This window comes from Pipistrellus hanaki (genome assembly GCF_964339955.1).
Source record: "Pipistrellus hanaki genome assembly, chromosome: 13".
NCBI lineage: Eukaryota > Metazoa > Chordata > Mammalia > Chiroptera > Vespertilionidae > Pipistrellus > Pipistrellus hanaki.
In genome coordinates this window covers 35,276,256-35,303,123 of record NC_140515.1, presented here as the reverse complement: position 1 = coordinate 35,303,123, position 26,868 = coordinate 35,276,256, and the positions used below count along the sequence as shown (strand labels likewise).

Here is a 26,868-nt window from a genome sequence, read left to right as displayed (position 1 = left end):
GAAGGCAGCCAATCAATGATTATCTCTCATTGTTGATGCTTCTATCTCTCTCTCTCTCTCTGAAATCAATTTTAAAAATATTAAAAAGGAAAAAAGAAAAAGAACCTTGTGTCAGGAGTCAGGACATGAATCCAGTCCTCTACTCTGCCTTGGTTTCCTCATCTGCAAAGCAAAGAGCCTGCAGGAGATGTCTTTATGGAGACTTTGTCCAGGAATGATGCTAGCCATTCCCTTTGGAAAGGCCTCAGGAAAGAAAGTTCTAGAGACCATGCTTCTTTTGTAAACATGTTCTGCCTAGTATCTGTAGCATTTTCCCCCTCTCTCACATATGTCTTTTCTCATTCAATGAAGGCCCGCTTTTCTTCAGCCACATGAATGGCTGGATGGTGTGGAATGGAGAATCCAGAATCTGGCACCAGGTGACGCTGCTGGGGTGCTGGGCAGGGGTCCTTTATTCTGAATACTGCCCATCCCTCCTGTGCCTCCCCCCAGACCCCTGGGGTGCAAAGCAACAACAACAACAAACTTCCCTGAACTTTCCCATTCCTCTGCCTCTGCGGCCTGGCTGCGAGAACGCTGAAATTCCATCCCGTGTTTGTTGTCACCCCGCGGGCCCGTTTCCATGGTTACCCAGATTCCAGGCGCTGGCCCAGGGCCCTCCACCACCATCCCTCAAAGTCTCCTTGGCAGAGGAGTGACATTCCTCCTCCCTGCCGAGCCGCATGGAGAAGGGGGCGCTCTCCTCCCGCTGTCCCCCCAACCGTGCCCTGTGCGCCCGCTGTGCCTGTTCTACGTGGTCCTGTCCCTCATCAGTTTGGGGGCGGGGGGTGGGGGGTGTAAGCGCAATCCAACCATTTTTTTCATTGCTCTTTTCCTCGTTTAAGCTGAGGAATTACTTTCCTGAACTAAAAACATTACACCCTTGGCAAGCACTCCAGATGGTTCTCATTAAAATTCCAATTCCTTCTCCCCGCGCCCCTCTCAATCTCGACCCTGCCGCCTGCCTCCCCCATTATCCACAAACGGCTATCTCAGAACTGAATGAGGTTTTCTGAGCATACCCATCCCACTGAGTGGGATCTTTCCAGCGTCCCCGATGGTGGCCACGAAGGAGCCCCCAGCTTCTCTTCTTTCCAATGGCCACCTGTCCCCCCATGGGCTGGCTGAAATATACACCTGGTGAGGCCTAGCTGATGTTACAGGTGCCCTTAGCCATGGCCGCCCCCCCCCCCCCCTTCCGCCCCTGTAGGGAGAGGAGAGGAGGGACAGCGAGGTCCTTGCTCCCCAGCAGGCCCCGGTCCTGACTGTGCCCCAGAGGGGCTGGGGAGAGGGCTGCTGCCCACCCCAGTCAGGCCATAGGGGCATCTGCAGGCTCCTTAAGTTGCAGGCCAGGGGAGTGAGAGATGCTTGCTCTAAGAAACGGTTGAGCAAGATTGGCAGTGCCTTTTGGCCATAATTGCAGCTGAGTGAGCCATGGGCTTTGCTTCCAACATCTGGAAAAATCTGCTTGCACAGGAAAAGTGTGTGTGTGTATCCAAGGATGTGTATTGGATGTGTTTTTATTTCCATCGTTCTAGTATGAAAAATGTTAAAAATACAGAAATGTTGAGAGATGAGTACAACGAATACCCATATTCTTCCAATGGATTCATTTTGTCATTCTTTCTCTCTGCCAGGTATGATGGATCCAACAAGCCATCTCTATATAGCTTTTGCTTTGACATTTGAAAGTTGAAGTCTTGCCCATATCATGTTTTATAACCTTACATTTATGTGTTAATGTAATGATGTTAAACATAACATTCTTCTCATAAAGTAGTCAAATGTTGGAACAGAATAGAAGTTGGAAAATAGCAGCAAAAGTCCTGCACAGGCCCCTCCTCAGCTCGCCTCCCCCACTCTACAGGGTAGCTTGTGTCCTTCCTGCCTTTGTGTGGGTTGCTGCAGACATATACACGTGTAAATAGAAACATATACTTGCGTTGTATGTGTTTTAAGAAATCAATGAGATTACACTATACATGTTGTTTTGCAATTCATTCTTCACTTGGAAATATGTACAAGGTCTTTCCATATTAGTCCTTGTAGCCCGGCCTCATTCTTTGCAGGCTGCAGAGTATTCCAAAGAACAGTTTTGTACAGTGATTTTCGAAACTCTTCCCTCTGGATGGACATTTCTGTGTATTGTTGTTTTTCCATTTCTTACAATGGTGTGGCTACTGCCCATGGCGGTATTTCTCCCTGACAGATGTCTAGAGGAGGAGTCTATGCACATTTTGCACTTGGATGGATACTGCCTAACTGCTCTTCAAAACGCCTGCTCCAACCTCCACAACCTCCAAGAGAAAGCCCGTTTCCCCCGCCCTCACCAACGTTGAATTTTATTAGTTTTTTTTAAGTGTTCATATTCTGAAATGAGAAATGACTTCATTGCTGGTTTAACTTGTATTTCTTTGATTATTAGGTTGACCCCTGTATCAGAACTCAGCAACAGATGACAGATAGTTTACATAGAAAGACAGGTAGAAGCGGGGGAGGGAAATGGCACGACTTAGTATAAGACACTGGGTGCTTACAATGTTGTCCGGTCGGGTGGAAGCGCGGATTCTCTGTGTAGCTTCTAGGACTGACGCCCAGAACTCCAGTGCAGAATCGACCCATCCGAGGAAGCTCCCCTTCTGCCATGACTAGGAAACTGGGGGTTCCAGAAGCTGTGCCCCCGCTGCTGACGCGACAACCTGGAAATGAGGAAGCCCCAGCCACACCTGATTCCAGGACTGCACAGCTCCAGCTGCGCGATGGATGGCCGGCATCTCGTCTGCAGCACTCAGGAAGCATCTAGACTCTGAGATCTTCATATGGACGCAGGAAGAACCGAACCAAACCAGCACACAAAACAGGACCCCGAAGCCCCACCAGAGTCGGTAGGTCTCTGGAGAGTACATCTGCCCAGGGGAAGCCGGGTCACAGGCAGAAGCTCAGCCCCAAGGGATCCTGGCGGTTGGCTTTAGCTTTTCGAGCTCCAGCAAGGCAAGCTACCTAGAAGGGAGGCCACACTTTTGATTTGGCTACAAAAGCAGAAAACGTGTGTGGAGATCTATGCCAGCAGCTTCTTTATGACCTTGTAATGACCTGTTTACGATGCTTCTCTCACCTACTGGTATGTCTCAATGTGGTCCCTGTTAGGAATCTGGATAGAACAATTCTTTATTGCAGTCTATTTAAAATCCAACCTACCACTAAATGCAGCCGTATTCTCTGACACCCACCTCCTTCCCCCCTTTTCCACAAATATATTCCCACATGTTTCCAGACACACCAGCCCCACCCCTGAGTTGGAAGGATGAGAGAGAGGGAGGGGAACACTGATATTGAATTAGAAATGACAGGATTTCACCAAAAGGCACCTTCCCAGCGCCCTTTCTAATCTCTAGATGTTCAAGTCAAGCTTGTCTTTCAATGGCTATCTTTCCACAATGTCTCCATCCATCAGTTTGTCCATTTCCCCAGTATTTATTGAGCACTTTTAGTGCACGAGGCATCCTGGTCACTTTGTTCTTAGAGTGGGGCTCTTTGCATAAGTGTTTTATCGGGTATAATCCATGTCTGATCCTCCTTTGCATCTCCGAGTGCTTCCCACTGAGCTGGTGCTCCTGCTGAATGTCAGTGGGACGGAAATTGCTGAATGCTGACACAAGCTTTAACATACACCCAAATCTTTATTCAAAGGCAGTGAGAATGTTTTTCAAAACAATGCTATTCTTATTTTTGCAATATCTGCATTGTTATTTTTGAAAATTTCCCATAACCCCACCACTTTTTCAGAAGGAAATGAAGATGTGACAATTTCCTTCCTCAGCCAGTTTAACCTTATCCTTGGAGGCAATGGTTGCCTATAGTTTGTTGTCTTTTCTTCTTCCAGACTTTTCAAAACATTTTAATGCAAATTCACATGTAGATATGCCTATGTGTTCATTTATTATGTTTAAATTATCACATATAATATATGAAGAGCTATATGAAACATGAACTTGAGAACAAATTATGAATTTGCAAAGTAAATCCTATATAATAAAGAGGTAATATGCAAATTGACCATCATGCCCTTGTACAAGATGGCCAACCCCATGTGGTCACAAGATGGCCACCACAAGATGGCCAGCAGGAGAGGGCAGTTGTGGGTGATCAGGCCTGCAGGGGCAAGGCAGTTAGGGGCAACCAGGCCAGCAGGGGAGTTGGGGGCAATTGGGCTGGTAAGAGAGCAGTTAGGTGTTAATCAGGCTGGCAGGGGAGTGGTTAGGGGGTGATCAGCTGGCAGGCAGGTGAGCGGTTGGGAAAAAGCAGTCCCAGATTGTGAGAGGGATGTCCGACAGGGGCCTAAACAGGCAGTGAGACATCCTCTGAGGGTTACCTGATTGGAGACAGTGCAGGCTGGGCTGGGGGACACCCCCCCCCCCCTGCAGTGCACAAATTTCATGCACCGGGCCTCTAGTATATTATGATGTTTAATTTAAGTGTAGGTAATTCTTTATATCTACAAAATGGTTTTGAATACATTGTATTCATTTTAGTCCCCAGCCCTGTGATGTAGGTTCAGAGAAGGTGACAGGCAGACTTCTGGTCACACAGCTGGTACGTGGTGGAGCTAAAACTTGAACCTAGATCTTCTGCCTCCTAATTCATTGTTTCTACTATGCAAAAACAATCCCTGAGGGTTATTTGGGAATGATTATTTACATAATTAAATTATTCTTTGTTTGACTTCAGAGCATCAATGTGGAACTCATTTGAAGGTTATTTTATTATATTGAAAGCAGACAACAGCTGATATTTATCAGGTGCAAACCATGTGCCAGAAACTGTTGTAAGCACTTCACTTGCCTTGTCCCTTTTAGCCTCCAACAAACCTATCGTGTAAGTGGCTTTATCAACCCTATTTCCAATGAGGAAACAGGTTCAGGAAGGTCAATAACTGATTGGGGGATGCTGGAGCATGCTATACTTTTTTTTATTTTAAAAAGTTTCTTCCTTGTTGGAAGTATTATATATCTCCCCCTCATCCCCCCGCCAATGACCTCCTCCAGCCCCTTCCACCTCCCTCCGCCCGCCCCAGGCCTTCAGCACTCTATTGTCTGTGCCCATGGGTTATGCATATATGCATACAAGGTCTTCGGTTGATTACCTCTCACCCACCCACCCTCCCCTGCCTTTCGTTCGAGATTCTGCACTCTGTCCCATGCTTCCATGTCTCTGGATCCACCCCGTTTATCAGTTTATTTTGTTACTTTGATTCCACATGAGTGTCATCATGTGATACTTGTCTTTCTCTGACTGATTTATTTCACTTACCATGATACTCTCCAGGTCCCTCCATGCTGTCTCATAGGGTAAGAGATTCTTCTTTTTATTCTTTTTATTCTTCTTTTTATGGTATACATGTAGTTCATGTATACCATAGTATCCCATGGTATACATGTACCACAGCTTTTTTATCCACTCATCTACTGATACACTGGGTTTTGAACCTAGGCCTTTCTGTCTCCAAAGTCTGTATTCTTAGCCATTATGCTTTGCAAGTAGCCTATGTACATTTTGCTTATACATAATTTCAAATAAGTAACTAATATTCTATATAATAAAAGGCTAATATGCAAATTGTCCCCACAGGTGGGAGTTTGATTGACCTGGAGTTAGGTGTGTGTTGACCACCAGGGGGTGGCGCTGAACATGGGGAGTGTCGCGATGTGGCACTGTTAGCAGGTGGCAGTGGAGGCACTGCTGGCCCTGATGGGCCTAATTGCCCCACTGGTTGCCCCACAGATCAGCCCTGACCACCGACCAGGCCTAGGGCCTCTGGTATAAAATAAAACAGGGTGCAAATTGATGTAAGTTGTACTTTAAAGGTATTTGCAATATAAAAGAAGCTAAGTCTGGTGCATAGAGTAAGGTATTTAGATAAATGCTTGAATATGAGGAAGAAAATCATCAAGAAAGGATGAAGTAGGAACACACACAGATAAAGATTGACTGCTTGGTTGATTGAGGGGAAAAGAGAAGCTGGGCAAAGAAGTTGGAAGCAGTCAGTGGGAGGCGTGGGGACCAGAGCTGCAGCCCTTCTCACTCCTGCCAAAAGTCAGGTCCATCTGGGACGCTCCAACCCAGCTGGATGCTCATTTTCTCTGGTACTCTCAAAGCCAATGTTGCCTGTCCTCCTGGGCTAAGAACTGGGACACATGAGCACCTAATCCCCCTCCCCAGGGCAGCCCTGGGTGAGCAGGAGCTGTGAGTGAAGAGGAAGGCATGTCTCAACATCTGTACTGTCCTGGGAGGAGAGCAGTGGCGAACACAAGAGCCTGAAAGATGGGATGGGGGAGAAGTACCTCACCAGACTGGTCCTGTCTGAGCTGAGCCAGGGGGTGGCCATGTGGGTCTTAGGGCAATCCTACTGGCAAAGAGGTAGGGATGCTGCCACCTCACTCTGCCTCAGGAAGTGCTGAACAGTTAGGTTCTGTGCCAGTCAACGTGACTACTGACATGTGAGCATGGGGTGGGGGCAGGGAACTGCTGGAGACTGAGATGAGGGTGGGAGGGAGCATGGCAGAGATGCCAAGAGAGTGGAGGCAAGATCATGGCATGGGTGGAGGAAAACCCCTTTTGCCCTTGGGTGGTGGCACCACGATAAAAGGGATCTGAGTCACCAGGGAAGGCATGGAATAACTGGGAAGGGTTTGTACACCCAACTCCCTCACTTCCTTTGGAGTCACTTGGTTGTTTCCAAATTCTCCACCCGTTGCCGGCTCCCCATCTCTACCCGTTCTCGTGTGTGTGTATGTGTGCTCAGCTGGCTCGAGGTAAGAATATAATGAACTCAAAACATAGAAAATGGTGACAGACAATTTTTGATCTATAAAAACGTTTTGATTTTTTTTTCATATGCTTCAACATGAAAGGGTAAATTAAGTACCCAGGTAGAAACCCTTCATAAATGAATGAGTTGATCATTGCTCCAGCTCTGTAATTGTGCTTCTGGTAATAAATTTCAGTCAGAGGCTCTGTTCTGAGACAACTTTATTGCTATACCCAGGGCGACAGGATTCAGGACAGTGGGTCAAATTAGTTGCCATCCCACAGATGGCTACCGTAGATTTAAGAACCAGCTACATAACTTATTGGGCATGGTATAAAAGGAAAACATGGGTTCCTTGATGAAAAACTATCTGAATGTGGGACCCTGTGTGACAGGTTGCATGGCCATGAAGCCAATCCTTGTTGGCTAAAGGTAAAAGGCAAGGTCAAAATTACCCATTTGCCTTTCCATGCCAGCCCCTAACCCCTCTGTCCAATTGCTTTCCTCAGGATCTGACTGATAGCATATGGAGTCGCAAGAAACTTGGGAAAGAATTTAACTGTGGGTAAAGCAAGGCCAAATCAAAAAAGCAAGCTTTGGCCTGGCCAGTGTGGCTCAATGGTTGTCAGCTCATGAACCAACTGCTCGATTCCTGGTCAGGGCACATGCCTGGGTTATGGGCTCAATCCCCAGCAGCGGGTGTGCAGGAGGCAGCCAATCGATGTTTCTCTCTCATTGATGTTTCTATCTATTCCTCTCCTTTACCCCTCTCTAAAAGTCAATTAAAAAACATATTAAAATATATTAAAAAACATATCCTCCACTGAGGATTAAAAAAAAGTTAGAATAAAGGAAGGTTTTGAAAACAATCATTCCCATAATGATGCCTAAATCATTTAAATGATTTAACACCAAAACGTGGGGAAGCACTTAATGAAAGAGTCCCCAGGCCTGACGAAGAGTTGGGGTCACAGGTGAGCAAGGTTCTGAACTGCCCTCACCTTCTAGGTGCCCTCACTTGGCCTTCCATGAAGCACCAGTGAGGAGCCCACTAGGTGAGCTGCCCAGCCCAAGGGTGGGTGGCCAGAACCCCAATGTTTCTGGGATGCAGCATCACTTCCAAGCAAAACACATTTATTCAGTATCTTCAGTTTCAAGTTTACTGACAGATCTGTCAGGGGTTGACTTTCTGATAGGAATTGACGCCCCCTGCTGGCATGCTACTAACTAGCATGGGTACTAAATTGTTCACTCTCAAATGTACCCAAATTGGAAAATAAACACTTGGGATTTAACCTTGAATAAAAACCAGTGAAAACAGCATGACTCATGCTGCTATGAGTTATATATGGATTCGGTAATAGGTTGAGTTTTTAAATGTTTCATGACTCCCAGGTTCCTAATAAAAATTCTTCTTTCAGTTCGTTAGCTCAATTATAGAAACAAGGTTAACATTTTGAAATTCTGAATGTCAATGGAATATTCCTCCCATTTCAGAATGGAGTGGTCACAGTAGGCTTTACAGGGAGGTCACGTGGTCCAGGGAGAGGATCCAGATCTGGAGACCAGACAGCCTACATTGGAATTCATTTACATGGAATTCATTTTCAATTTGAGTGACTTGGGGTAAGCCTTTTAACTTGGAACATGTCATTTAAGTTGCCACCTCCTGATCAAGGAGGGTAAAAATATCCACCTTCAAAGTGGACACCGGGGCTAAAGATCATGTGTCTGAAGCACATGGAAGCATTCAGCTAACCGTTGTTGTTGTTATTATATTATTCAGAAGTGGGTCTAATTCGGGCTTCAAGGGATGGGGCTCCTGGACCCAGATTCTATGTTCCCAGAGGACAGAGGCTGCATCTCGAGTCCTGTGTCTGATTCAGAGAATTCACCCCCTGGGTCACAAGGGCAGGGTTCCCTGGATACTGCTGGCTCCTCGGAGCTGCACTGTTCTCTGGAGAGCCACAACTTCTGACCAACAGGCATTCTGCTAAAAGGCCTAGCCTCTGGTCTCAACGTGGGACAACTCTTGATGCCACCACTTTCATAGCCGCTGTGGGGTTTGCCTTAGGCTAGACTTCAGCTGACATCACAGCTTTGCTCATCTTTCCCCTTGCCCTACCCTGCTGCTCCGGAGCACGGCAGCCTTGAGAAACCCTTTGCACAAGAAACTCTGCCTCAGGCTTTGTACCCAAGTGACATCTGATTTTTCTTCTTAGAATGTCAGGATTTGAAATTATAGGTGTGTACGACTCTTGGTTCAATGCTTGTTTACCCTACTAAACAAAGTCAGAGGTCATATTTTGCTCACTATTGTATTCCCAGTGCGAAGCCAGGGCCTCTCACACGGAACACAATGCTTTCACCTGTTTGGATCACAGGAGAGTTGTTACACAAGGTTTCTACTGAAACCTCCCAAATCAGCTCACTTGTGATTTACTTCTTCCTCCTAAGAGCAAGGCAAACAGAAAGACCCAGTAAAAACAGGATGAGAAGGGATTTCAATTACTCAGTGTTTTCGGTTTTTTAGTGATGGATACAGAGGTATAAGCCAGGGCTTCTTCCCAGAGTTTACAATCTAGACAGAGAACAAGGCAGACACCACTTAATGGAGGCAAATAATTCCAAGGAGATAAATGTGTTTTGCAAAGTACAAGTTCTCATACAATTTACAACTAAATACTGACTCCATGGTGTTTCGGTTATATCTCAAAGGGCTCTGAGAAAATAAATCACATTACTAGATAAAACTAGTGGTTCATCTAGCTGAAGATCCTTCCCAGAGGCATCAAAAGTGGTGGGGAGAGCAGAGGGAATGTCAGACACTGTTTAATTTAGAAATGTACCCAGGGTTTGAAAACACCATGAGGAATCTCAGGCATCCCGGCAGTCAGTGAATGCGCTTCTGAATGTCTGGTACATCTCCACCCCCACTCAGACTGCTTCTCCAAGTGGGGTACATGGGAAGTTAGTCCTTCTCCTTAGCCTGGCTTCCTCTCTTAGCCTTTTCCTCTCCTATCTTCAACCACCTGTCACAGGACACACACAAGCAGATGGGAAGTGTTAGACTCGGACAGTAAAGCAAAATTAAAGGCAAATGTTTAACCAAACATGTTTAAACACAAGCTAACACATGAAGAACTTTAGGTTCAAAGAGCCAAATATTCTGCATTCCTGAGAAATCTCAACCAATTTCCCATTCTGGTATTTCCACATTGCACTTGGCTACCACAAATTAAGTACGTGTACATTTTTGAGTGTTGGACCTATCACTGAAAAATTTCAATTAGGAGATTGAAAGAAAACATTTTGTATCTTTATTAAAAAAAAATAAATCTGTGCATGAGAAGGGAGCTGGGTGTCAGTTTCCGACGGGGGGGACATTCTCGTGCAGGTACTGTAAGGCCAAGTCGGTCCACTTCATCTCTTGTTCTTTCACAGATTCCGTGGTGCCACCGTTGTCCTGCTCAGGTTCAGGAAGCTCGTTCTGAAAAGGTACAGTGGATGTTCAGGGTGACAGTAAATGTACATCAACAAACCCCTTAAAAGTCAAGAGCACATAGGATTAAACTGAGTTCCTAGAAACAGGTAGCATAATTTGCAGAGGTGTATCCTAAAGAAACAGCTGAATAAAAAGGTGTGAGGAAGTGCTGTTCAGGTCCTCTCCAGAGGAATGATGGTCTTATGGCTCTAGCATTTGTGCAGGAGGCCAAGGGCACAGCTTCTGGAAGCTACCAGGATCCAAGCCCACCACTCCGCTGCTTGGGTTACTCAGGCAAGGTATTCAAACCCTCGGAGCCTTGTTTCCTCTCTGAAAATATGAGAAATGTAGCCATCACCTCTTGGAACTGCTGTGAGACTGAACACTGTGATTTAGATCAAATGCTTAGCACTATGCAAGACATCCATGTTCAAGGAATATTTGGCTGGGAAAACTGAAGAGTCTTTTTAAAAATTCTATTAAGGGGCTGCCTTTAATAGAACATCACATTTGCTGGCACATTCCTTAAGCACAAGAAATGTATTAAACTGCTCTGCACCCAGCATGCCTAATTATAATGGAACTAAGTGGGAAGCAGTGAAAATGTAGCATGATATGAGACTACCCCCTAGTGGTGGAGCCGGGCAACATACAACTTGGCAAATGACCAATGCATATCCTGCCAGCATTTTCTTAAAATGGTTAAGCCATGGGCCACACTTCGTGTAGAATCTGGAATAATTTATATATATATATATATATATATCCCAGATTTATTGAGATTTAATTTACATATAACATTCTGCAAGTTTAAGGTATACAACATGATTTGATACACATATAGTGTGATACAATTACCACAATAAGGCTAGTTAGCACATCCATTACCTCATTTTTGTGTGTAGTGAGAACTTTTAAGAAAGTTTCCTTATATCTAAATGTAAATGTATTACTACCAGGACTCTGCTTTGTATCAGAGTTCACTGATACCAACATATTTTGTTTTAATTATCTGAATTTACATTTCTTTTAGGGTTAGCAAACTATTACTCACTATCCAGACTTATGATTTTCCAATGATTCCAATTTTCAGTATATGAATATAATGTTCTTCTCCTTTAGAATTATGTCAGTATATACAAAACGATTTTTTAAATAATATGATAAGTATCGCCGAAACCGGTTTGGCTCAGTGGTAGAGCTTCGGTCTGCGGACTGAAAGGTCCCGGGTTCGATTCCGATCAAGGGCATGTACGTTGGCTGTGGGCACATCTCCGGTAGGGGATGTGCAAGAGGCGGCTGGTCGATGTTTCTCTCTCATCGACGTTTCTGGCTCTCTATCTCTCTCCCTTCCTCTCTGTAAAAAAAAATCAATAAAATATATTTATTTATTATTATTATTTTTTAAAATATATTTTATTGATTTGTACAGAGAAGAAGGGAGAGAGATAGAGAGTTAGAAACATCGATGAGAGAGGCATTGATCAGCTGCCTCCTGCACACCCTCTACTGGGGATATGCCCGCAACCAAGGTATATGCCCCTGACCGGAATCGAACCCGGGACCCTTCAGTCCCCAAGCTGACGCTCTATCCATTGAGCTAAACCGGTCTCGGCAATAAAATATATTAAAAAAACAAAAACAAAAAAAAACAAAATATGATACGTATATTGGGATCAGATACATCTTGCTCTACAAATGTTAAGACTGAAATTCAAATATACTGGTACAAACTGAAAGGGACTATCACTTATTGTAAAGTAATAATACACTTAAACTTAAAGTTTGGTTCCAATAATTAGTTATAGCTGACAAAGCATAAACAAGTCCTTGCTTAATGAATTATTTCATTCAGAAGTAGGCAACTTTGCATAATTTCATCCCATCTGTGGTATGTATTCTAAAATGATGTCATTCATTTGATCATGACTGTCTCTTGGCAATGAATGCCAACGTATAAAATTGCATATGAGCTTGAAAAACAAACACAAAGTATCATAAATGCAACCATCTATTATGGTACACTGAAAAAATGACAATTCTTTGCAGCTACTCTATGAAAAGGCAGTGTATTTCCCCATCCCTCACTCTTTCAAAGACTTTAAAGCTCTGAGCCTCTGGATAGTCCCCACTGCTGGAGTGCCCTTGTTTCCCCCCTCTCCCCCCCCCCCCCCCACCCCAAACTGCTGGTCCTCCCTTATGACCAGCTTAAACATTACTTCCTGCTGCCCAGCAGGCAGCGAGCCACTTCCTATACAACGGTGGCTGTTCATGACCCCCCTTAAAACCCTTATTATAATTATTACTTATTTTTGTGGGTTACCTCCCTTGACCCGCAGGGGCAGAAACTGTATCTTATGTTTACATAATCTGGCACACAGGAGGCTTCCAAAGACATGCTGGTGGAATGAAAGGAATCGAAGTTCACAGGACAGGATCTGGAGCCTCACAGACCCAGGTGTGCAGTCCACCTTATCAGCTACCCAACCCCGGGCAGGTTCCCCTCTCTGATCCTATTCCTTTCCAGTAGAGTGGGAATAACAGCACCATCTTGCAAGGCTGTTTCAAGATTAGAGATAATATTTGTCCAATTTCAACCTCCGTCCATGGCAGGGGTCTTCAAACTGCGGCCCGCGGGCCACATGTGGCCCGCAGAGGAGTCTGATCCGGCCCGCCAGGTTTTTTGGGCAGTGAGCGCAGCCGAGGTGTTACAGTAGGAATTAGTAGTTCATATAGTCTGGCCCTCCAACTCTCTGAGGGACCGTGATCTGGCCCCCACTTTAAAAAAGTTTGAGGACCCCTGCTCTATGACATAATAGGATATTTAATAAGCACTTATACAAGCTAAGCTTTTAGATCATTTATTACTTAAGGTTTAACAATCTCTTAGCAGAGCAGTTTCACAGAGAGCAGATAAGTGTATCCCAGGAGCCTATTGATCCAAAGGCAAAAGAAGAAAAGCCAGATTTTAAAAATTATTTTCCAGGGAACTTAGGATAGGTGTATGTTCTAAGAATGTGCATTTTTAATAATGTCAACAAGCCAGCTGCTTCGTATTCTTCCCCATCTTATGCATTAAACCCTCATTACCTGGCTTACTGGCTTTGGTGTAATTGACAAAGTGGCTCAGAAGACCTGGGTTCCAGTCCTGGAATGACCCCTAACTGAGAAGTTCACATCAGCTCTCTGAACCATATTTCTCTTCAAATAAAAAGTCTAGATGCTGTCCGGAAGCTTCTAGTCAGTGGACTCCACAGCTGATTTCTTTGCCTGACTGGTTTATTTGACCACTGATATTCCGCCTCTACCAGGGCCCTCTAACCCATTCCCCTCGGCACAAATGACTGCCTACCAGCGGTATTGCAACATCCTCGTAGGGCAGCTTGTCTTCTCGCCACGCATCATCAATCAAATCCAAGATCCTTCCGTCTCTCTGTACTTCACTGTCCATTCTCCTGCAGCTTTGATCTTGTCAAATCTGTCAGTCAAAGAGGTTATTTCCAAAACACAGACTCAGGAAGTGGTGTAACCCAGCACTAGGATCCCCCAGGCTTCTTGGCCTGGCTATGTCATTTGGTACATCACCCTGGGAAAGACTTGTATTCTCATCTGGGTCAGGTGACAACTTATTTATATATAATCATAGTCCCTCCTTTCTGTTCCCCTTCCAGCTGATAAATACTTTGTAGCATACACTGAACATAGGACATGGCCCAGACCAGTGTCATGTGACAGGAAGGCAATATATTTGAGGGCCTCCGTTTTAAGGCCACCGCACATCTAGAATGCAGCTTTTCTTTCCTAACTGGCACACTCACAGCTCCCTTGCAGGATGCCTTTGATGAGTCCCCGACTCATAAGCAAGTTTCCTCTCTGGTCATTTCCTGCACCATTTTTTTTTTATAAGAGTCACCACCTGCCTTGCCTCGAATGTTGGCAATGCTGGCATTCTTAGCCCAAGAAGCTAAATGATAACATTGAAGTGGGTTATACAACATGACCAACCACAGCCCTGACGGAAATCCTCGGCTGAGCTTGTTGACTACATGGCCTCCTATCTTGAGATGGTGCTCAGGCTGGGCCCTGAAAGCAGCAATAGCAGTAGGTCTCCATGCTGCTTGTTTTTCCTTCCCTTTGGGGTGACTCTTAATGCTGCTTGCCCTTTAATGCCTGGTTAAGATACTTGTCATGCTGATTCCCTCCTTTTTACTTTCCCCTAAACAGATATAGCCAGCTTGGACGGTACCTCTGGGTTCCTTGTTTCCAAGTTTGGGCCATTCTTCATCACAGGCATTACCCTATTGTGCTCCTGCTACAAAACAGCCATCCTGATGGCCTTGAGTCAATGGCAGCAAAGGTACTCTGGGTCACTCCTACCTTTTGAGTATGAAAACTCATAGAAGAAACCATCTTTGGGAGAGGAATCCAACTCTTTCATATAGGCCTGTTCTGGTCTCCAACAATATGATTGCAAGATTGCCCTGATACTTGGGTAATAATCATACAGGTTGGAATGAGGGGAAGGGTTTGTACCCCCATGATAAGGATCCAGACGAAACTGAAGCAAAAGGTGCACCAGTGAACCAGATGTCTTAATGTTTCCACACAAGAATTAATCCAGTATTATCCAGTAAATAACTCAAAACAAGGCCCCCGTCTTTAGAAATTTTACACACGGGGGTCCTTACCCTCAGTTCCAGTTGTTTCTGGAGTCCCTGTCCTACAAAAGCCCTCCCTTTTCCTGCTGCCACACCTTTGTCCTTGATGCCCTGGTCTATGGGATGCCCTCCTTCCTATTCCCTGCTGATCAAAATATGATTTTCCTGGGCCCACAAAGATTCTACCTTTTCCGTAAATTTTTTATCAAATCACTCCAGCTTCAGTAGCATTCTGCCCTTGAACACTTCCTTCTTGTTCTTATTATCCATTCAACATATTTGATTGGCTGTGTAACAGATTGCTCAGGGATTAACACCTCTAGTTGTTAACGTGTACATTTTGTATCAATGACTCCCCTATTTGGCCTCAATCTTTTTTCACCTGTCACTCTTTCAAACACCTCTAACCCTATCATATTTTCTGTCCTCTACACTTCAAAGCCCCATCACTAACCTGTACTTTTCCTTTCAAACTCAACGTGGGCCTAAGATCACCCGGGACCAACACCCCATGTCTAGAGTAAAGTGCTAAGGTGTTTTCACTCTTAAGGGGCTGGAAAGCATCAAGCAAGAGAGGCACTGTCCAGGACACGGCCACTGGACCAAGCCCTTGCTACCCTGGGCAGAATTAACCACTACCAGTTTCCTGAACAAACTTACACGTGTGATTGTTCTGATCCTGAAATGATCGTTCCTTTCTTTTCCCCCCAGCTGGTCTAAAAACCTTGTTCCGGCAGGAGACCTTCTTTAGGTCCCGGGCAGAGCACAGCAGGCAAACCCCGCTCCCCTCTCCCCCCCCCCCCCCCCCCTCGCCCCCTCCGATCCCAGCTCCTAGTTCCCTGTGCGCACAGAGTGGTCCCCCATTGGGAGCTGGTCACACCGCCGGTTCCACTCTTCCCGGTGTGTGTGTTTGCTGGGGCAGGGAAACATTTTATCCATCTCTGTGTTTTATAAATACTTAGGTCAAAGCCAGAAAGGTCTTTTCCCTCGCTAGAAATGACCCTCGCAGGCCACCACCGTCGGTACGGGCGTGTGAGGCCGCCCACAGCACCCACTTCCGGTTTCAGGCTGGATAGACCAAAAAATGGATGCGGGGGAGGTATAGGGCCCGGCCCACCAGCCAAGTGCCTTTCTACCCGACCTGGCCAGCGGTAAGGGCAGTGATAAGGGGGATGACGTGAAGACATCGGCCTCGGCCGGTGGGAGTGGAGGGGAAGTGCGACGCCGAGGAACGAGCTCGTTGCCCCTCTCCAAACACCGAGGCTAGGGGCGCGGGAAACCCTTACCGACCCGCGGATGCGCCCGCCGCCGCCGGATCCCGCCCCTGCACCACGTGGCCGGCACGCCTCTTCCGCCGGTCCCCGGATGTGGACGAGCCCATTTGCTTGTACGGAGGGGGGAGGCCAAGAAGGAGGTTGTTCCATTAAAAGTAGGGGGGCAGGGGGGGCGGAACAAACGTGCGGACGGCGGAGGCTGGACGTCAGGCTGGGCGTGACGCGCGCGCGCCCGGCCGAAGGTAACGGCGGGAAGTCTCGGGCGCGCGCGGGCGCCGTGGCCCCTCAACCGCATGTGCGCTCGGAAGATGGGCGAGGGGCGGGCGTGTCCTAGTCCGGAGGCGGCCCTGGCCGCGGCGGAGCCCTCGGCGGTGCAGGTCTACGGCCCCGGGCTGGCCTCCGCGGCGACCCGCAGGCCGGCGGGCCCGCCTCCCCCGCGCAGGGCTCGCCCCGGCGCCCCGCCCCTCGTCCTGGCCGCGTACGGCAGGCGGACCCGCGGCGGCGGACACGGCCTGGCCGGGCGCGCCGTCGGGGCCAGCCAGGTGGTCAGCCCTCCCCCGAGGCCGGGCCGGCGCGGGCAGCGGGGTGGGCGTGCTGCTCCCGAGCCCTCCATCGCCCTCACCCTCCCTGCCTAGTCTGCCCCGCGTGTTCAGTTAGCTTGCTGCTGGCATAGTTGTGATTACCGTGGGAAGTTTAGCGATTTAAAACTAATGAACTCGTTTAAAAACAACGTTAGCACAGGAGGGTCTGAAGTTGGGGAACCCTGAGCTATGGATTGCTCCATGCAAATCGTGGATGGGAAGTAAATGATAAGTGAGGGTGTGAAAGGGATGGCTCCCTTAAGGGACACTTGAATAATGAAGATATGGAAGGTAGTAAAATGTAGGCCAGTGGTTTTTTTGATGTCCCTTACCACATAAGAGAGTGTAGATGAGTGAGAATTCAGTGACTAGCCTTCATTTTGGTTGCAATACACTTTTTTGCACAAAGTAGTTTTTCTTGAGCCTTACATCTGATTGCTGAAGCTTTTAAATGTTATTCCTTTTAATAACAATGTTATAGGGAAGGTACCCTATAGTTTCACAATTCCCCACATCCTAATTGTATAGGTAAGAAAAGGAAATCATAAGGATCATCAGCTACAACATGTTACCTTCAAATACTAACATTTAGATTTGTAGCTGTAGCTTAAAGATACAATAAAGTGTATTATTACTTGGAATGTAGATTTGGAATCATCTTTATATTGACTTTTATCTTGATCTTCTTGTCCTTTGATTATATATTATCAATGATCAATATAATTCGCCTATATAATGAAAGGCTAATATGCAAATCAACCTAATGGTGGAACCTCAACCACTGTGATGCTCACTGACCATCAGGGGGCAGATGCTCAATGCAGGAGCTTCCCCCTGGTGGTCAGTGCACTCCCACAGGAATCCTGGACCAGCCAGAAGTTCTGAACCAGGCTTACTGCTGATGAGCACAGTGGTGTTGGCAGGAGCCGCTCCACCACACGGCACTAAGGCCTGTAGGGAGCAGGCCTAAGCCGTCAGTTGGAAATCCCCCCAGAGCTCACAGACTGCAAGAAGGTGCAGGCCAGGCTGAGGGACCCCCTCCCTCCGAGTACACGGATTTTGTGCACCTGGCCTCTAGTATAGTAATAAAGACTGTGTAAAATGTGTTAAAGATTTATAAACATTGTCATACTGCCCTTTAAAATGTATGTAGATTCAGGTTTTAAATTATAATAAGTGTATCTATTGTACTCATTCAGTTTTCCTTTCATTGAAAGGAAGACTGCTTGGTCCTTCATGTTTTCGTTAGTAGAGGTGGCCTATGTATACTCTCCTACTTTTAAAAAAGGTCCACTTGATTTAAAGTTCAGCTGAAGCCAGCATGGATATTGGTTTCAGACACTGACTGTTTTATTTTTATGTTATGTTAGGTTTTTTGTTTTGTTTTTTTTTTTTTAAATCTCCAAGAGCTAAGTTTAAATTTTTTAGTTTTGCAAAACCACAGTACTGTCATCTACCTATGAAAATTAATAAAAATTCCATAATGTCAGTATTCAGTCTGGGTTCAGATTTTCCTATTGTCCCTTAAATGTCTTTTTATAATTAACTTGTTTGGGTCAAAAATCCCCTAGAGACCCACTTGTTGCATTTGATTGGTACACCGTTTAAAGCTTTTAAATCTAGCAGTTCCCTTGCCCCCCTTTTCCCCTTAACGTTCTACATTTAGCTAGTTGCATCTGCATGGTATCCTTTAACTGTTTAACATGCACATCTGTGCCCTTTATTTTCATTAAACTAGTAGATCTAGAATTGTACTGTCCACTGTAGTACTCACCAGCCAGCTGTGGCTATTTAAATGAATTAAAATGAAATAAAACCGAGAATTCAGTTCCCTAGTCACATTAGCCATGAGTCAAGGGTCTGTAGTCACTGGTGGCTTGTGGCTACTGTTTGGTGTAGATAGAAAATATTTCCATATTTGCAGAAAGTTCTATTTAACAGCACTGATCTAGAAGCTTGATCAGATTCAACCCTGATTTTAAAAAAAATTGATTTTTTACAGAGAGGAAGAAGAGGGATAGTTAGAAACACTGATGAGAGAGAAACATGGATCAGCTGCCTCTTGCACACCCCCTACTGGGGATATGCCCACAACCAAGGTACATGCCCTTGACCGGAATCAAACCCTGGACCCTTCAGTCCGCAGGCCAACACTCTATCCACTGAGCCAAACCGGTTTTAGCAACCTTGATTTTTTTTTTTTTTTGGTTGGGGTAGGAAAGGGGGGCATGAGGGAGGAAGCTGGGGGTGGGGGTGGCAAGAAGATTTCCTAGATGGTGCAGTACACTTCCTGTTGCATTAATTATTAGGCACACAACGAATTATCTCTTTATGTGATGTTAAGATTGAGCAGCATAGTGGGTTCAAGTGTTGTCAGCCCCATCCATTCCTCATGAAATCCCCTGTGAGCCTTTCCGTTAAAAGTGAAGTCTTTTCATGGATTTAGATTGCCTACATCCATGATTACATTAGGAGTTTAATATGGCGATTTTATAACTGTATCATTCCTTCAGTATTTATTAGCTGGAAATCTTTCATGAAGAAGAACTTTCTCCCATCAGCTATTTGACTACCATCAGTTGTTTGAAATACAATTTGTACAGGAGAGGCAAGAAAAATGCTTAATTCTTTCCCTCTATTTTCAGACTACAGTAATGAGTTGGTGGCCTAACAACCTCCAAAGGTAACCATGAGGGTTTTTGCCTTTTTTGAAAAATCATCATGAACTTAATTGACTTGAATATATTTAAACTGTTTCAACCTATCGCAGTCATTTTTTGTTTTTTTGGATGCTCACATTGTCCTGTCTTTGGCCAGTGGTGGACCCTTTAAGTTGGCTCCTGTAGACTTTAATGTGACTCGTGGTCTCTGATAATTTCTTCATTTTCTGGTAAAACATGTTCCTGGCCCATTTATTTATTTCTGGCCATCCAGAAGCCTGGTTCCTTTGAGTGGGAGATGGTATTGAGAGAACACAGTCTGGGTACTAGAGGAACTCTTATTGCTAGGTCGGTCATTAGTTCTAGGTTTGCAATGGTCAGAATTAGGAAATATATTTTTGAAAGAGATATATACAGAATTCACACTAATATTTCCAATTTAATTTTAATTTTATAGGTTTTTTCTATATTTGATTTTATATTTGTATCTTTTTCTCAAAATATTGGTACCTAATATCATTAACGTAATTACTTTTTTTTCTTATCCTATATTTTATATATAACTGTTAAAAATTAACATCACCGATTTTATTATCAACAGTATGATTCCTGAGTAGTGCTCAGGATTTCTTTGCAGTTCTTTTTTATCCTTACTATATATTCCTTTTTTTTTTTTTTTGATAGATACAGTACAATTATTGCATTTTGAAAACATGAAACAATTTGTTATATTGTTAGGCTGTCAACCTGATATCTAGTTGATAGTTGGTTTATTTCATTTTGTTTTCAGTTTTTCAATCTAGTTTTCTCCTCATTTGGATTTATTTTATTATATGTAAAACATTAACATAGTTTCTATAAAACAAGTACCTGTAAAACAAAATGCATCCCTCTTTTCTCCACCTGACTCCCTTTCTCATAGGTGTCATATTTACTAGTTTTGGGTTTATCTGTTCCTAAACACACACACACACACACTCACACACTCCCTTAGATAAAAGATGGTATTCACATATACTATTTTGTATTTTGTTTTTTTTTTAACCTAATATATACCTTGTAGAGCCCTCCATAGAAGTATTAGAGATTGTTATCCCTTTTTACAGCTTCAAAGTATTTTATTGGTGGATGAATATTCATATAGTTCCCTGTTGATAGGCATTTGTGTTTTTTCCTACTATTGCATGTAGTTGTGCAATGTATATTCTTGTGCATATGTGACTTCTTTTTTTTTTTTTTGCCAATGTGTCTTTGGGATAATTTCCTAGGAGTGGCATTTTTTGATCAAAAGGTAATAAATGCATGAATATCCGTTTTAGGTATTGCCAAAATTTCTATAGTAGTTGTACCTCTTTATATTCCTACATGCAATGTATGAGGGTGCTTATCTTCCCTTGCCTTATGAGTGTATTTTGTCAAACTTTTACTTTTTGGTTGCTATAATACAAAAGAAATGCTAATTCAATGTTGTTTAAATTTGGTAAGCAAGGTCAAGCATCTTTTCATATGTTTAATGTCATTTGTCTTCTTCCCATTTTTCTATAGATTTCTCCCTCTACCCCCATTTTAGATTCTCTGTATATATCAACTGATGGTAGATTCTCTGAATAATTAAGCCTTTATGATAAAACTTTCAACTACTGTTGTCATTTGTCTTTTAACTTTGCTTATGGCATTTTTCCCATGTAAAAATGTATTTTTTAAAAACTATTTTTTTATTGATTTCAGGGAAGGGAGAGGGAGAGATAGAAACATCAGTGATGAGAGAGAATCATTGATTGGCTGCCTCCTACACCCCACTTACTGAGGACTGAGCCTGCAATCCAGGCATGTGCCCTTGACTGGAATTGAACCTGGGACTCTTCAGTCTGCAGGATGACACTCTATCCACTGAGCGAAACCATCCAGGGCAAAATGTATTTTTATTTACTCAGATTTCTCAGTCTTTCCTCTTATTCTTTCTGGATTTTAAATCACAGTGTAAACAGTGTTTTACACTTTTATTTTGGAAAATTTCTTTGGTACTTTATCTACTCCCTCCTGAATCTCCACCTTAAGTTTAATAAGTAGGGACCTTTCTGGGCAGTGGTAAATTATAAATTATATTGATTGCCTTTTGGAGCAGCCATAATATATCTGACAGAGCCATCTATCTTTATAATCATAGTAACACCAAGGAGGTAAGGGACAGAGCCTTATATCCACCTATTAATGAGAGCTGATGGGTAGACATGTCCCTTCTATTAGTACACATTTATTTGTAATTCTATCCAGAGTTTTTTCCTTCCTGTGTCCCATTTTTGTAAATAATTTTATCTTGGCCATATACTCTAGATATTTTTCCTGATCTGTAAAATGAAGAGGTTAAGTTGGAGATCTCAGATCCTTTCTAGCTCTTAAATTCCCATAAATATGCTAATGAATTTCAAGGATTTGCCTATTATCAGTTATCCTATTTGGATTATTTCCCCATAAAATTTAAAGTAAAAGCCTGCTTCACAGTCTTGATGAAAAAGCTTGTATTTCCTTTAATCATGCTATTCCATATTTCACTGATTTAAGACAGCTTTGATTTCAAAGGAAAGTTTTAATTAATAACTTCTGTTTGTTGATGTCTTGCTATAAATGTAGAAATGACTAAGATTGCCGTGTAAAAACTGTAGAGCTATACGTTTCCATTGAACCACATTTTATGCTAGTGGCCAGGAGTGGCAGACTACCAAACACTTAAGTACTTAAATTTGTATTTAATATTATGAACAAAGAATAGTTAACTTTACATAATTATCACATGGCACAGGCAAAGTAGAAAGCAAAGTAACATTGTGCATAGAGTTGAATGAGGGCCAGATTGGTTAGGAAAGGAAGTAGTGATATAGCTATGAGAAACTGAAAAGAGGAAAGTTCACAGAAAATGTAAATCCTTGCTGTTTACCTGATCCTAAGGAATGAGAATAAATGGTATTGACAGTTACTCAACAGATTGGTGAGGGTATTGTTAAAGAAACACATTATACGTTAGTAAGATTATTTTACACAAAGACTTCTGCTGCTCTCCCTCATAACCTACCCCCACCTTTAAAAAGAAGGGTCTCTTTATCTTAGACCATTATTTTGAATTCTGAAATAGCAATTTTCCTCCTCATATGGACTATTTTCACTATTGTGCTACTGCCACCTGGTGGCTATGACAGTGATGTCACACTTAGTTTATATTTTTTTCTGTATTCAGACTTTTTGATTTGGTTTGATTTTGTTTATTGCCAAGAAGATTCTACTGAACCAAAAGAAGATATGAAGGTATTTTAGGATCTGGAATACTGTGAAATATATTGTACATTGGCTGAGACTCAGCAGCCACACTCCCTATGTTTGAATCCAAGGACTATACTTTGTAGTTTATCATATCAAGTATTTAGCCCTCCGAGTCTCAGTTTCATCAGAGTAATAGTATCTGTCTTTTATGACTGTTGTGAAGAATTAGATAATATATACAAGGCAAAACAGTTAAGTACTCGTTGACTTTTTGCTTCTGTTATAAATGTTGATAATTAAGTCATGTCACTCAGAAAATATATCAATGTATTATAGATAACTAAATATGTATTATTAATATATATTAATAAATATATTAATGTTTAAAAATAACATGATCTAACAAAATATAATTTTACTAATGATAATTTTGAATAATAGCACTTTCCTACACATTTAATAAATACCCATTATAGTTATCAGGAGCAAGCTAGTTACCCTGAACATTTAATTGGCTACTAGAATTCCATGGAAAAGCTGGAGGAAACCTTGGCGATTATAGTTCGTAGTCCTCCTTTTAGAGATGCAAAAACTGAAGTCCAAGGACACAGCTAGTTAGTTGCAGAGCAAGATTGCATCCCCGGTCTCCATCTGCATGGAGCTGGGTGAGCCTTGCCCTGCTCTCAGTTCCCTAGAGTGGACCAAAACAGAATCTGGGCTGTGTGGTGATTGACCATATCATGTTTTAAAAGAAAGTAGAGTAGACCATGAAAACCTTTCTCTCTAAGTTTTTAATTTGTCTAATGAAGGACAAACCAACTAGAAAAAAATCCTCTCTGCCGTATTTATGTATGAATAGTTTAACACTCCTGACAGAACTTTACAAGTAGATGCAAATAACACACAGTGGCCGTATTTTCCAGTTTTCTCATTTTCCTCTGCGCTTTCAGGAGAATGCTTCTGTCTCCACATTTTTATTCTGGGGAGAGAATATTCTTGGTCATTTTTTTCTTTCCATACAGGACTATTATATAATTCATTGAAAAGGGTCATATCTTTTATCACTATATATCTAGTGGTTAATGCAACACTGAATTCTTTGTTGAATGAAAGAATCCTTAGAGAAATAGAATTTTTAAACAGGGCATTAGGACAAAGAGGCAGAACCTCCACACCACAACACTTGGAAATTAACTAAAAGATCAACTCAGGACTGAGTCTTTGAAGGTTTAAGGAAAAAGCATTATCTCAGGAGTGAGAAGTGATTTGACATGACTAATATTTTGAAGATTTGTGATAATAGGGAGAAACTTACAGTAGGTATTACTATTCATGGGCACTTGTGAAATCAAGGGTGGTCTTTCCTCCTCATCTATCTTTATGTTATCTTTCTCTTTCTATGACAGTCTCTTCTGTCTCCCTTCCCTTCTTTCTCTACCTGACCCTCCTCTGTAGCTCTCCAGCTATGACCACTTTGCATAGGGGGATGGATAAAAGGGAGGGGAGCTGTCATAAGTTCAATCTGTTGAAATGCTACACTAAGCTCTGGAGCTGCAGGGATGAATAACATTGGCTTTCTGTCCTTGAGGGATGGACAGTAAGGAAAAGGATGCATTCTACTGTGAAAGAACCTGTTAAGGACTAGGAAGGATGAAGTGTGGAGGAGGGAGGCTTTCTGGGGAAGGAGGGTCTTCTAAGAAGCATCCAGGGTTTGTCCTCTTGAGGTTGATGGACCAGGGAGTTCAAGCTCAGGGCACTGAACCTGTTTATAATATCTCAAAAAACAACACCCCTCCCCACAAGCTACACCTTTTCTCTGACAGGTGTGACCCCTACTTTCTAATGTTTATGTCAGTGTCCCTCTGCTTCTAGGACCCCACCTCCACCCCTGGCCCACCCTTACGTTAGGAAGTAGGCATACAACAATGAGGCATTTGATTTCAGGCATGCAGGGAGAGTGTCAACAGCAGTTAGATCCCTTTAAGTAATTTTGTTTTAGTCTGACTGTGTTTTGTCCCAATATTTTTGGAAGTTATATGCCCCTACAGTCATCCTAAGAAGCACAGCATTTTCTCATTGTTATTTGTATGTGTTCATTTACATTCTTGTCAGTTGGAATGTTAGAATTTAAACAATGGATTTTCTCCTGACTGATATTTCTCCTTTTCCAGTTGCCAAAACAAAGGGGATTTGGCGATGGAGGCTTTGTTGGAAGGAATACAAAATCGGGGGCATGATGGGTAAGTTTGCTTTTGACTTGAAGCATCTCACTGAATTTAAACAGTGTATTTGAATGCTGCCGCTGACCGTTTTGGGCTTTGGGTACAGAAGCAAAAACGTTGAACTGAAGCTAAGCTGACTCGTGTTGTTTGTAAAGAGCGTTTCTCTGGGACGTTGGCCTCAGCTCAGCAGCGTGAAGCTGGACACTCGCCTTCAGTGCTCTACATTTTCTACTCTTAAAAAGCAAAAGTAGAAGTACAGAGGTTTTGTGACACTAAGAGCAATGTTTTTTGTTTTTGTTTTTTTAAGTTTTTTATTTTATTTTATTATATTTTAAGTCTCAGTAGTTGTGGCTCTCTCTGACCATTCTTGGAAGCCTTTTTACATCCCTTACATCTGTGTCCACTTCTGCCTCCAAATTTGAAATATCTGGTGTCCCCTGCATCTTTGCAGGACATCAGTAACTTTACAATAATCAGATAGGTTGCAGCAAGTTTCTAATAATATGGTGGGGAAAAATAATTGAAATAAGTCTGATTCAAGAACGAATTTCTTGAAACAGCTCTTAAAATTGTATTATCATTTTCCCAATAGTTGCTTCCAAAGCTTTTTATTTTGACTAGCTGAGACTGTGACATAAGCTGGCTGGGATTCTTCCTGAAAGCTTCCCTAAAATATTACAAAAGTGCTAGCTGTTGGTTGTCAAAGTCTAATTTACGAGCCAGACTCAAAACATCAATTTTGTGTTTGACCCCAAAACGTAGGCTTTAGGTTGGCTGTTAGAGGAAGATAAAATATTTTGTGGGATAAGTCATCACCTTAATATGAACATTAAAAGGAAAAGCTCAGAAGTCCTGTTCTTTGCTTCTGATAATTTATTTATTGGCACTGTTTCCGCCCAGGTAGATTTATGTCTGCTATATTTTTGCATCTGAAAGATGAAAAGCCACTCTGACATGTCTGTTTTAAGGGTCTGTTCTTATTTATAGGGGATTTTTGACATCCTGTGAAGCAGAACTACAGGAGCTCATGAAACAGATTGACATAATGGTGGCTCATAAAAAGTCTGAATGGGAAGGGCAGACACATGCTTTAGAAACGTGCTTGGACATCCGTGAGCAGGAACTTAAGTCTCTTAGGAGTCAGTTGGATATGAAACACAAAGAGGTAAAGCAGTTGATTTACTCCTCTTCTTGACATTTTGGCCTTTTACATTAAAAATGTTTCTTAAATATTTGTTGAAGAAAGCATTTTTGTTTCTTTAGTTTCTATGGTGTCTTGTAATTCTAGTGGTTTCTTTTAGAAGAAAAATTCATTGTGAAAATGCCCCAAAATATTAATAATTATTTCAATGATCATGTTACTTTGGTCACATATAATAAATACATATATAACTTTTTTTTTTATTGTTGTTTAAAGTATTACATATAGTAATGCATTTATCTCCTCCCCCCCCCCTTGACTTTCCCCTAGCCTCCTCTACCCTCTGTTGCATGCCTTCATCCCCCCAACCCCCATTGTCTTGTGTCCATGGTGTGCGTATATGCATGCATACAATTCCTTTGGTTGATCTCTTCTCCCCCTCCTCAAGACTTCCCAGCCTTCCCACTGTAATTTGACAGTCTGTTCAGTGCTTTACTGCCTCTTTATCTATCTTTTTGTTCATCAGATTATAATGTTGTTTATTTTCCATTAATGAGTGAGATCATGTGGTATTTTTCTTTCATTGCCTGGCTTATTTCACCTAACATAATGCTCTCCAGATCCATCCATGCTGCTGCAAATGGTGAGAATTCCTTCTTTTTTATAGCAGCATAGTATTCCATTGTGTAGATGTACCACAGTTTTTAATCCACTCATCTGCTGATGGGCATTTAGGCTGTTTCCAA

The 26,868-nt window shown here is 43.0% G+C and overlaps 2 protein-coding genes across 25 annotated transcripts in view; one reads left to right on the top strand and one right to left on the bottom strand.

The window, feature by feature from the left end:
- Nucleotides 1-10,144: 10,144 nt before the first annotated feature.
- ANAPC13 (anaphase promoting complex subunit 13) lies at nucleotides 10,145-16,379 on the bottom strand. Of its 5 annotated transcripts, none has more exons than XM_084902751.1 (3): nucleotides 16,276-16,379; nucleotides 13,684-13,809; nucleotides 10,145-10,337 (listed from the first exon to the last, which is right to left on the bottom strand). In XM_084902751.1, exons 2-3 carry the CDS (start codon nucleotides 13,780-13,782, stop codon nucleotides 10,212-10,214), a joined length of 225 nt encoding a protein of 74 aa, XP_084758877.1. In that variant the 5' UTR covers nucleotides 13,783-13,809; nucleotides 16,276-16,379; the 3' UTR covers nucleotides 10,145-10,211. The 5 variants fall into 5 exon arrangements, with proteins under 5 accessions (XP_084758877.1, XP_084758880.1, XP_084758881.1 ...); XM_084902754.1 differs by having other exon boundaries at nucleotides 16,280-16,301; XM_084902755.1 differs by lacking the exon at nucleotides 16,276-16,379 and adding an exon at nucleotides 16,131-16,271.
- CEP63 (centrosomal protein 63) overlaps nucleotides 15,974-26,868 on the top strand; it is a 50,797-nt gene continuing 39,902 nt past the window's right edge. For 6 of the 20 annotated variants that reach the window (XR_014796677.1, XR_014796678.1, XM_084902722.1 and 3 more), the window contains exons 1-3: nucleotides 19,490-19,527; nucleotides 24,931-24,999; nucleotides 25,969-26,146. Coding sequence is in view for 16 of the 20 variants with exons in the window: in XM_084902722.1 (XP_084758848.1) it covers nucleotides 19,499-19,527; nucleotides 24,931-24,999; nucleotides 25,969-26,146 (276 nt within the window). In the remaining 4 variants the exon portion in view is untranslated. Of the gene's footprint in view, nucleotides 16,506-19,489; nucleotides 19,528-24,930; nucleotides 25,000-25,968; nucleotides 26,147-26,868 lie in introns of those variants that run through there. The other 14 variants (XM_084902729.1, XM_084902736.1, XM_084902727.1 and 11 more) reach the window with 7 other exon arrangements.